We start from the raw sequence: 11,096 nt of genomic DNA on the forward strand, positions 1-11,096 counted from the left end.
TCCTATTTTTGGAACTATTATATGAATAAAAATTAATAAAAATTAATGTACATTTATTAATCGCTAAATTGGTGACTATTTATGACTATTATGATTCTATGACTAATTCAATTATAACTTGCGACTAAATTATTTTGGTAGCTAATATGAGTGGCTAAATAATATTTTTCTACTAGAGGATGTGCATGACTTCTTTTAGAAATTGATTATATTAAGTTTTCAAAATTATTTTTGTGAAAATAAACATTCTTCTATATCTTTTTAAAAGTTGTAACCTGTGAAAACTTTAATAACTATAATTGTACACCCCTTATAAATAAACACATAAATTTTGAATCTTTGTACATTGAAAACGATTAAGGGAAGTATTTGCTTATATTATCTTTGCAATGATATATTATTAATTAATTATGGTGGTGAATATATCATAGATGTATGATGAATGATGAATAGAAGGCGAGTGGAATGTGAGAGAGAAAACAGTTAAGGGTGGACGTGAATTGCTCCGAATCCTACGTTTAAGGTGGCGGAGAGGAAACAGACACTTGTGTGTTTAAGGATGGTGAGATTTAAAGTGGGAAAGGAATGGTATTACGAGTTGAAAGGTGGGAGAGAAAGTGTTGGCTGTGTTTGTGATTGTGATTGTGACTGTGATCGTGATCGTGTGATCATCGTGGTGTTGCGGCAGTGCTGGCTGTGGTGGCGCGCGGCGGCGGCAAGGCAAGGCAAGGCAATGGCGTACAGAAGAAGACACGGAATATCCAGAGCTTCCACCTTCAAAGAAGAGATTCGACATCATGCAGATGATGAAATGGGTTCACCCACATCTTCCTCACCCTCCCTCGCTGCTCAGGCCATCAAAGCCTCTGCTGCTCGTCGTGATCCCTCTCTTCACCTCGCTTTCCCCAAATCTGAACTTGACCATCACAGATCCAAGGTTAATTAACTCTCACCACGAAAACGCCATTTCCATGAATCATATTTTCACCATGAACTTCATAATAATCAAATACTTTCGCTTCCATGCATGCACATGCAGAGCTGTGATAACAATTACGTGGTGGCGGATGTTTCGAAATCCGGCGTGTGGGGTGTCCTCGCTCAGAAAGCAAAGGAAATTCTGGAGGAGGATAAGCCATCCCCAAACCCACACCACAACGCCACCGCCTCCGAAAAACTCAAAACACACTCTTTCAATACACTTTCTTCTCCTCTCGTACGTAATCTACTTCATTGATTCTTGTTAATTAAATGATCACACTTACTTTTCAAATCTCTTTCTCATTGTTACGATGCTTCATCTCAGGAGGGTGTGGAGAGCAAAGCATCATCAGGTCGAGGATCTCCAACGAAGCCAAAGGGACTTTCTCCGTCCAACTCAAAGTCACAACTAGCTCCTCCGATGTGGAATCCATGGCAGCAAAATCCTCAGACAGGAGACCCTCAAGCCATCCACGCAACACAACTCAAGGCATCTCGCGACGTAAGGTGGCACTAGCAACTATGTAGTTAATTGTCTGTCATACTGCTTCGTGCAGTCAAACATGAATGTTATTTTTTATTTTATTTTTGGGTTGGATATACTTCATGTTCGATGGCTTTTGTTTCTTTAATGACATGAGACGCAAGATTTGGTCTTTGCTTTTTGATGGGTCGCAGGTTGCAATGGCAACAGCTGCAAAAGCAAAACTGCTTCTGCGGGAGCTAAAGACAGTGAAAGCAGATTTGGCTTTTTCTAAAGCACGCTGTGCTCAACTGGAAGAAGAAAACAAAATACTCCGCGACCGCGAGGGTAGCGAGAAGGGACAAACCGTTACCCGTGCAGACGATGATTTGGTGAGTCAGTACATTCAAAGTTGATCACAAGTTTTTGCCGAAGTTTTGTATAGTACTATGTATTAATTTAAGAATGTTGTGACGGAGAAGATCCGGCTTCAACTAGAGACACTTCTTGCGGAGAAGGGTCGATTAGCGAGTGAGAATGAGGTGTATGCTCGGGAGAATCGTTTTCTACGGGAGATTGTGGAGTACCATCAGTTGAGTATGCAGGACGTGGTGTATTTTGATGAAGGCATGGAAGAAGTTGCAGAACTTTATCCCATAGACACCACTTGCTTTTCTGCACCTCCCAGGGTAGAGTTGCTCAAGTCACCGCGCTCACCCTTAAATCCAGGTCCCCAGACAAAATCAATATTTTCTGTCTCACCACAACAGCAGCGTCAACGACAAGAAGAAGAAGATAAGAACATTAATACATCAGAACTAGATGAGCATGCAATTGCAAACTGATTCATCATCCTTATATATACTTTTTACATGTAGTTTGGTTTAGCCTTAGATGGGTTCCTTACTTGTGGAAAACACATAATTGTTCACTTGTTACAATCTTGGGAAGATTAAACTAGCTAGGAATGGCGGGGTTTAGTGTTGTGTTCCCCCTAACCAAAAACACTTTCTGTTAATTCATTATGTATCTATCAATCTCTCTCTCTCTCTATATATATACACATCGTTTGGCAATTTCTTAGAAGAAATTTCATTACTACTAGGGAGTACAAGACACAGAAAGTATTGTTAATCTACTGTTTTTCTATTAGAACCAATAATTAATGGATTCAGACGATTGCTTGTATGAGAAGTCTTCATAGTTTGATATATATGTGTATGAAACTTCTATCAATTCTGCAGTAAAAAAACTTTGTTTGTTTGTTTGTTTGTTGTCTTGTTGAAGCTAAACAAATTGAAGGAATAAGAAAGAAGTTTAATGCAGGAGCATGTGAATGTGGCTATGACGTCACTGATCATGAAAAGGAGTTTCTACTTGAATTTGTGCTTACTCTCTTGGATTATGCAATCATACAACTAAAAAAATCCCAAATTATTTTACTTTCTTGCCAGTGATTTAAATTGGTTAACTAAATAATTGTGAGGAGCGGACATGTATCAGAATATTAAATTACTTGAAAACAATATAAATTATTAAGTGACATGCACTTTTTTTTTCTATCTTTAATTTATGCAATTTGGTTTGAAAAGCATGAAAGACGAGACAACATATATATAACTTTGTTATTATCCAACTACTAGTTAACTGCTTTATTCAAATCCTTGGTTCACCATCAAAAACTTTGAGTTGCCGACGAAAAAAATAATGACTTGTCACAGATTCTTTCTCTCTATTATTCAGTTTCACACCAATTACCAGCAAGTGTCAATTCACGCTTTCACATTTTTCATTAGAAAGCGCCATCGCTGCTAAATGTTACTCAGGTCAGGTGAAAACGCTATCTTTGTCCACACTTCAATCAACATATATATACCACTTAATCTTCGTACAATTATATTACTCTCGTGAAACAATTTACAGTACAATAAATTTCTTTTCTTTTTCTCGTAATCCATGCACATATTTTTTTATACTTATAATTTTTTATTTTATAAATTGATATCTAAATAAATACTAACATTTTTTTATCACTAATTATTCAAGTGTTGTTAAAATTCTTCTAAAACTAATTATTCTGTTAGAAATCAATTATCATAAATAATGTTATTTCTTTTTTATTTATATACGTATCGGAGCATGAGTAATGTAAAAGTAACCCAACATATAAAGTGTAGGGGCCATTTAATGAGAGGGATGTTGGTTGGATGGTTGAGTTTTGAGAAAGAGATGTAAAGAGAAAAAGACAGAACCAAAAAATGAATTTGGTTTGACATATATAGTTTATCACTTACATATACATCGGTGTGTATAAAGAACATGTATTCTTAAAAATAGAAGTTGTTTTTGGTCCGAAGACAATAGAAGAGAGGGTGAGGGCATGTGCAGTTTGGCACATACATACATATCATAATATGATAGTTTGTCATATGCTTTGATGCCAATGTGGACCAAACTTCCTTTGCCATCGTATTTCCTTTAACAATTATAACACTTGCCACCACCTCCTTTACTTTATCTTTATCGTAATATGTTATTAATAAAATTATTTTAAAAAGTGAATTTAAGTTTGACTTAACTTTATAACATCAATTTAAATAAAGTTTGTATTTATTTATAAATTCGTTTTAATTTAGTTAATATGAGATTCCAACATAATCTTTCGTACTTAGACATATACATTTCAAACGTGAAATTAAACATTTCAAAAATTGAAATAAATTCATGCATTGATTTATGTGATCTATATGGGTTGTTAAATGCCTACTATTTTTGAAAAAAACAATCTTTTATTACACGAAAGGATATATTTTTATAACAATTTATGAACATCTCATTTCATGCGGTTTTTCTTAATGTATGGATATTATAACCGGGAAAATATTTCGTAATATCGGAAATACTATGTAGGAAAATCCCAATTGACGGGAAATGTTTTTTGTGTTTTGGTAAGAAAACTAAAACATAATTCTGTAATCATATTTGAGATAACAATTAATTAAATATTAATGACGAAGTGAGTTCATCCTCGTATAATTGTAAAAATGCATTAAAATATACTACTATAAATGAGTGGCAATATAAATATTAAGTGTGAGAATGTGTTCCTAACAAGTTCAAACAACCAGAAGTAAACTACTATTCAACTGTAAAAATTGTTTTGATCTTTATAGAAAAGACATTTTGGAAGGCTTGGAGTGTGTTTTGATAACATCATTAAACTAACTATTACGCTAGTTTGAATAAGGTAGGTATTTTAAAATAACATATTTTAAACAAATTTAAGTTATAAATTACTTAGATAGTTTGGAGCTTATTTCTTGCAATGTTAGCTCTTATATGTTAATACAATTTCTTATTAACCTCAATTTATTTTTACGTATCATTATTTATTTCAATTTTAGAGTGACAATAAATCATCACACCACTTTTAATATTTGTGGAGTTAATTTTTAATATTTTTGTGTATTTAAATTGAAGTAAATTGATGTTTCATTACATAATCTTATATGAAAATTACATTGTAAAATATAAGTAAATTAATTCAAGAGAAAAAATTATTAATTATCAGCTCATTCATCAACCAATTTTGCGAAAACAAGTCCATCATATTCGGTCCCCTACTTTGGTAGAAAGTGCTTTTCTTTTTTCCGTGAAAGTCGAAACCCAAAACTTGCTTATCCTAAACCAAACCCACACGGTTTAAAAAATGAAGCAGCCGAAATTTATTGAGTTTATTTTTAAGTCAAACTCACATGCAACTTTTCCTAAAGCCAGTTTAAATTAACTAATAATACTTTGTAAAGTATGTTTGTAAAATTGATTTATGGTTTTGAAGGAAGTAATACATAAGTTTCGTTCCATTATGGTGAAAAAGATTATGTTGCATGAAATTTTTTTATGAAAGATGATGATGTAGTTGGTTGTATTTATAGTGATGATGTATGCATATTTTTCATTTGACATTGAATTGATTCACAAGTATTTTTGCGCTGCACTCCAACCAACGAAGCCTCTATCCTTCAGCACCTACCATCACACACTTGCTTTGGAACAGGACATTTTCGTATCAAAAATATTATATGAATTGTAAATTTTGACGATTTTTTTTTATAATTTTAATTGATATTTTTTAAGTGATTTTTTATTTTTTAATTTTTAATATTTTAAAATCAAGATGATATTTTATATTGTAAAATAAAATTATTAAAATTTAATAGTTGAAATATCATTATTTTTTTTCGTATATACAAAAATATTTCGTATACATGCAAAACAAGCAGGGCCATCACTGTAAAAACACCACACTCCCTCATGGCTGCACCTTTATCTGTTTATATTCTTTTGCTGATGACTCGTGTGTGCTTTAACTAGTTTTTTCCTTCTTTACTTGTATTTGAATTTGCTTAAATTAATTAATATATTATTTCACACAAAAAAAACCATTTGTTTTTCAAAATATCTAGCAAACTGGAACACAAGGGCATTAAATTTGAGAGTAGACCTTTTCAAGGCTTTTATTTATTTGAGATTATGTCAAAGGCAAATTGAAACATAACTTTGAGTTTTCCTTTTACCAAAATAAAAAAAAAAATGGACTTTTTAAAAAATTATTTTTCCATGAACAGAACTCAACGGAGCTAACTTATGATTCTGTCATCTCTACGTAAGCTTAACCAATAATGGAACCCCTCAGTCGAGTTTACATGATAAGACAAAGACTTTATATAAAGAAATAATTTATTCACAGTTAATGTATATTAAAAAACAAGAGTAATGTACATTAAATTAGAAATTTAAATTTGTATTACAGGCAGTAGTTTTTTCAGCATTGAGAATAAGATCGTGTCATGTTTTTATTTTTGGTAAAATTGTGAATTTTAAGGAAAAGGTGAATTAGTATTAAATTGTATAATTTAATGTTTAGGGGAAATTGAGGATGTTAAAAGGTTTAAGAGAGAGAGAGGGAGTGAATAATTTGTGACATGGAAGGGGTTGCATTGGAATACAGTGTTTGATGATGTTGATGTTGTTGGTGTAGGTGTTGGTGTTTTTGTTTTTGGAAGGGCCACAAAAACAAACACAGACTCGCAGTCACGCTGCTTTCTGCTTTTGTTCTGGTGCCCAGTAGTCTCTCCTCTGCACCTCAACCACTCTCTCTGCAACGCAACGCACACTGCTTATCTCTTTCTCTCTTCTCTTTTTGCAGCAGAGTGTGATCTCAACCCAAATGCTGTAATGGGGGATTCTCATCAACATTGTTCTTTGCCATGGATTCTGGATTCCATGAACAACTCTTTTAGGGCTTTCTTTCTATCCTATTCTGTTCCGTTCACTTCTGTTCCTCTTTAATTTCGTTTTCGTTTTCTTGAATTCCTTCTTCTTGTCCCCTTTTTCGAACTCAACTGATGTTTGAGGAATGGATGAAATGCAAAAGCCCAGAAGCAGATTCCCCGCACCTCTCTTTGCCTTTTTCCCGATAACGGTTCAATTCAACCGAACAAAGACCAAACCTTCAAAGTCGCTTTAGAATATTGTTCTTTATATTATTATACCGTTGTTTTTGTTCCTTCTCAATAAAACTCCCGACAGTTCAAAACTTTATCTTTTATTATTATTTTTGTTGCTGTTGATGTTGTTGTTTTCCATGAGGCTTCATCTTCATCATCTGCTGCTGCTTCTGCCTCTTCTGCTATGCTCTCGTGTCGGGGCTCAGTCTGGCGAAGCAAGGTCCCTTGATGCGATTCTGCAAGAATATGCCTACAGGGCTTTGGTCAGACCCAAAACGGGTACAATTTACAATGCAACATCTCTGCTTCCTTCGAATTTGACCGGGGTTAAGGTTGCCGCATTGAGATTAAGGAGTGGGAGTTTGAGGAGAAGAGGGGTTGTTCCCAGCTACAACGAGTTTGAGATTCCCATAGGGATCATTGAGAAGCCTTATGTGAAGAGGCTGGTTTTGGTGTACCAAAATTTGGGGAATTGGTCCAAAAGGTACTACCCTTTGCCCAATTACACTTACCTGGCTCCTGTTCTCGGACTCTTGGCTTACAATGGCTCCAATTTGTCAGCCACAAATTTACCAACCCTCAACGTTAGCGCCTCTGCTCACCCTATCAGGGTCAGGTTCGTGGATGTCAGAGATCCTCCTCTGGGTGCTGTGGCAAGATGTGTTTGGTTTGATTTGCAGGGTTCATCCAATTTCAGCAATGTAACAGGAGGCAACACTTGCTCTACCTCCACACAAGGCCATTTATCTATAGTCGCCGAGACTTCTGTTCTTCCACCCCCGCCACCATCATTGCCACCACCAGTGTCTCCTCCTCCTTCTCCACCACCACCACCACCACCACCGCCGCCAGTTGCGGAGAGCAATAGTAGCAACAAGGTTGGGGTTGTTGTGGGGTCTGTGTTGGGTGGAGTTGTGTTTTTGGTGCTGCTGTGTTTACTGGTTTTGTGGGTGCTAAAGTACAAACGAAACAAGAGAATACAGCAGATGGAAAGGGCTGCAGATGCAGGAGAAGCCCTTCATATGGCCAATGTTGGGGACACAAAAGCTCCTGCTGCAACTGTTACTCGAACGCAGCCTGCACTTGAGCATGAATATGCACCCTGACACATTGTTTTTTGCACGATCTTCACTTGCTGTTGTTCCACTCATATGTGCAAGTTCCGTTGCTGTATTCAGAAATTCTTACAAACACCTCTTTTTGGTGGTTGTTTGCATAGGCTCTCCTCTCTTCCCCTTGGCTAGTTTATACGGGTGGTAAACGGTAATATAGAATTTTTGTGTAAAGTAAATCTGTTTATCCTTTTTGTGATTCATTGTGGTGTGAATGTGTATGTAGCTGCTCAAAGTGATTCTATTATATGTGAAGAATTCAGTTGTTCCATCGACAAGGAATAAAAATGTAGCTCCTACTTTTGGGATAATTTTTTACTAATCCTCTTTTCGCCTGTTTGAAACTCTAGATTGGAATCAATTGTTGTCACACAAATGCCTATTATTGTTCCTGCACCGAACATTCTTGGAAAGAGCTTCTGTTTTCGTTGGCTTTGCATTGCTGACAGAACTTAGGTAGTGTGCAGAAAAGGGAATTGAAGCTTAGTACTTGAGTCACTAGTTCATGAAGAAAGTAAATTGCTTAGGATTAGCTTAGATTAGCTACATCATTGGATGCAAGTAGCTTTTGTTATCTTGCATATTTGACACGAATTTGTGGTCAAACGTAGGTAGTGAAAGTTGAAACAGACACATTAGTTAGAGGCACATGAGAGTAGTAACACCTGCTGTATTAATTCATTCCTGACATGTTTTTCTGTAATTCATCATTGATATATACTATGAATGAATGATGATGATGATGACAGTGAAACATCGAGCACATAACTGATGCAGAAGAGTGATTTGCAATAGTTTGGTTGATGATATGTGAAATGTACATGGTACTATAGTGATGAAACTTAATGTCCAAAACTGAAACCAGACCAAAGCAAAGGAAGTTGTCAGGATGTCACTTGATTTTGTGTTTGACGTTGTATTGTCGTAAAATTCGGGACAACGCATGGCCAACGAATCCAATTAATTTTTGCCTTCACTTCAAGCTTGGAACAACGCATGTCCAGACACTACCCTCCTTTCTTTAAGTTTTGAAAAGGAATTTCATATTTTGAAAAAGTCACTGCTTTTCTTTTTCTAAAAAAAGTCGCAAGTCATTTTTTTAATAATTATAATTATAATAGCAATAGTTATCATAATAATTATTATTATTGCTATTTTGATCAAAGCAACGAAAGACATGTATGGGATGAGATAAGATTAAGATGAGTGAAGAAGGAATGAAGTCCACAGCTCAACACCACCGACGCCAAAATATCAATTTTAAATTCAATTATTAATTTCTGTCTTCTTCCAAACCTAACCAATGGAATGCACCTACATATACACACACAGAAAAAACTATAACTACGTTTTTCAAATGTGAAGGTTCGTAAGAATCGTTTTGTGTTTTATATTTTTTATTTTCACTTCTAATTTTTTAAATAACATGATATTAGGTATCATTATAAACTATTTCCACTTCTAATTTAGAAACATATTGTTTTAACTTTATTTTTGTCTTCGAATATCTCCATAGAAAACAACGAAAAAAATAAAAATGATTTTACTGTTTCTAATATTTGGTAAAGAAGGAAAAGGATAATTGATGTTGCATTTTTACTTCACATTTGTTCATACAAAAAGGCCTCCAAGTCAGTCCAACACTATTCTTTCATAATGGGCCTTCTAATGGGCCTGTCTCAGCACTTCTCTTCTAATAAACCCTTTTTAAAAAGATTTGCCTCCTCTACGTGATAATACACTTAAAAAACAAAGTGTTTAATTGAAATGTTTGTTAATTTGATATTATTCTAACTTTACACAATTTGACAAACTAAATACTTACTTGAGTAGACCAAATTGATATATTTTTTTATATAATTTGACTTTTAATTTTTTAAACTTTTGTAGTAAGTATTTCATTGTTATTTCTCGCAGTATTTTCTTTGAAGATAATTTCGCTCAAAATATAAGGCACCCATACAAAACCTTACATTTAACATGTGATGGTAAATTAATTTATTCTATCAGATTCAATCCAATGTTTGTTTGTATATAAAATTAGTATTTTAAAGAAAAAAATGGTGGCTTTTGTTTTTTGAAATAACGAGATTTATTTGATGTAAACAATAAAAATTCTCAAGAGGGTTACATAGCTATAAATAAATAGTTTCATATATATATATATATATATATATATATATATATATATATATATATATAATATTTTAAAAAAGAAACGTTTATCTTTATATAAATGAATTCACGTTACGTGCCTCAAATACATACAAATATAAGTAAAACCAAATGATAATGACCTTGTAGGAACAAAATAATACTATTTTTTATATGAGATAATTATCATTTACTTTATTCTTTGTTACAATATTGTTATTATTACCTTGTTTGAAAAATTATGATATTTTTACTTAATTATAATACTTATTACTATATTATTATAGTATAGTACTACATCATATTATTATAATATACTTTACTATATTATTATGGTTTTTTCTTCTAAATTCATATTTATAGATTTAAATCAGTAAAATATTATCCTTAAATCTATAATAAGAGAAGTTATAATAAACGGTTTCCCCATTATCTTTTTTTATATAATAACTTCTTCGAAATTTATAGTAAATGTTGACATTTTATTCATTTGAAAAAAATATATTACTGACATGATAAATAACCACATATCGACCCATAAAAAAATGAAAATGAAAAAACGCTGAAAATATGGAACTGAAAAATATTTAAATCTTAAAATAAGTTAAAACTAAAACAGAAAAAAATGGATTTGAAATCATTAGAAAAAAGAGGGATTGTGGGTCCAGCCAAGAGGGTGCTGGCAAACATCATAATTTCTCTCTCTTTGGTTCTTTATTTTTTGTTTCTCAACTCTTCTTAACTCTCAACACAACACAACTCTTTCCTTTGATCATTAGTTACCACAAAACAAAACCAACCCAAACCAAACCAACCCCTTTCCTTCATTCTCTGTCTCCCTCCATGCATGCCCAACACGTGTCTCAACCTGCTTCA

At 33.6% G+C, this 11,096-nt stretch overlaps 2 protein-coding genes across 2 annotated transcripts; both read left to right on the forward strand.

Moving 5' to 3' along the window:
• Positions 1–452: 452 nt before the first annotated feature.
• LOC114167460 lies at positions 453–2,632 on the forward strand. The gene is made up of 5 exons (XM_028052552.1): positions 453–937; positions 1,040–1,216; positions 1,307–1,483; positions 1,660–1,836; positions 1,927–2,632. Exons 1-5 carry the CDS (start codon positions 560–562, stop codon positions 2,287–2,289), a joined length of 1,272 nt encoding a protein of 423 aa, XP_027908353.1. The 5' UTR covers positions 453–559; the 3' UTR covers positions 2,290–2,632.
• Positions 2,633–6,417: 3,785 nt separating this feature from the next.
• LOC114165805 lies at positions 6,418–8,758 on the forward strand. Its single transcript, XM_028050389.1, has one exon. It carries the CDS (start codon positions 7,077–7,079, stop codon positions 8,058–8,060), a length of 984 nt encoding a protein of 327 aa, XP_027906190.1. The 5' UTR covers positions 6,418–7,076; the 3' UTR covers positions 8,061–8,758.
• The last annotated feature ends 2,338 nt before the right edge of the window (positions 8,759–11,096 follow it).

This window comes from Vigna unguiculata, chromosome 10, assembly GCF_004118075.2.
Source record: "Vigna unguiculata cultivar IT97K-499-35 chromosome 10, ASM411807v1, whole genome shotgun sequence".
NCBI lineage: Eukaryota > Viridiplantae > Streptophyta > Magnoliopsida > Fabales > Fabaceae > Vigna > Vigna unguiculata.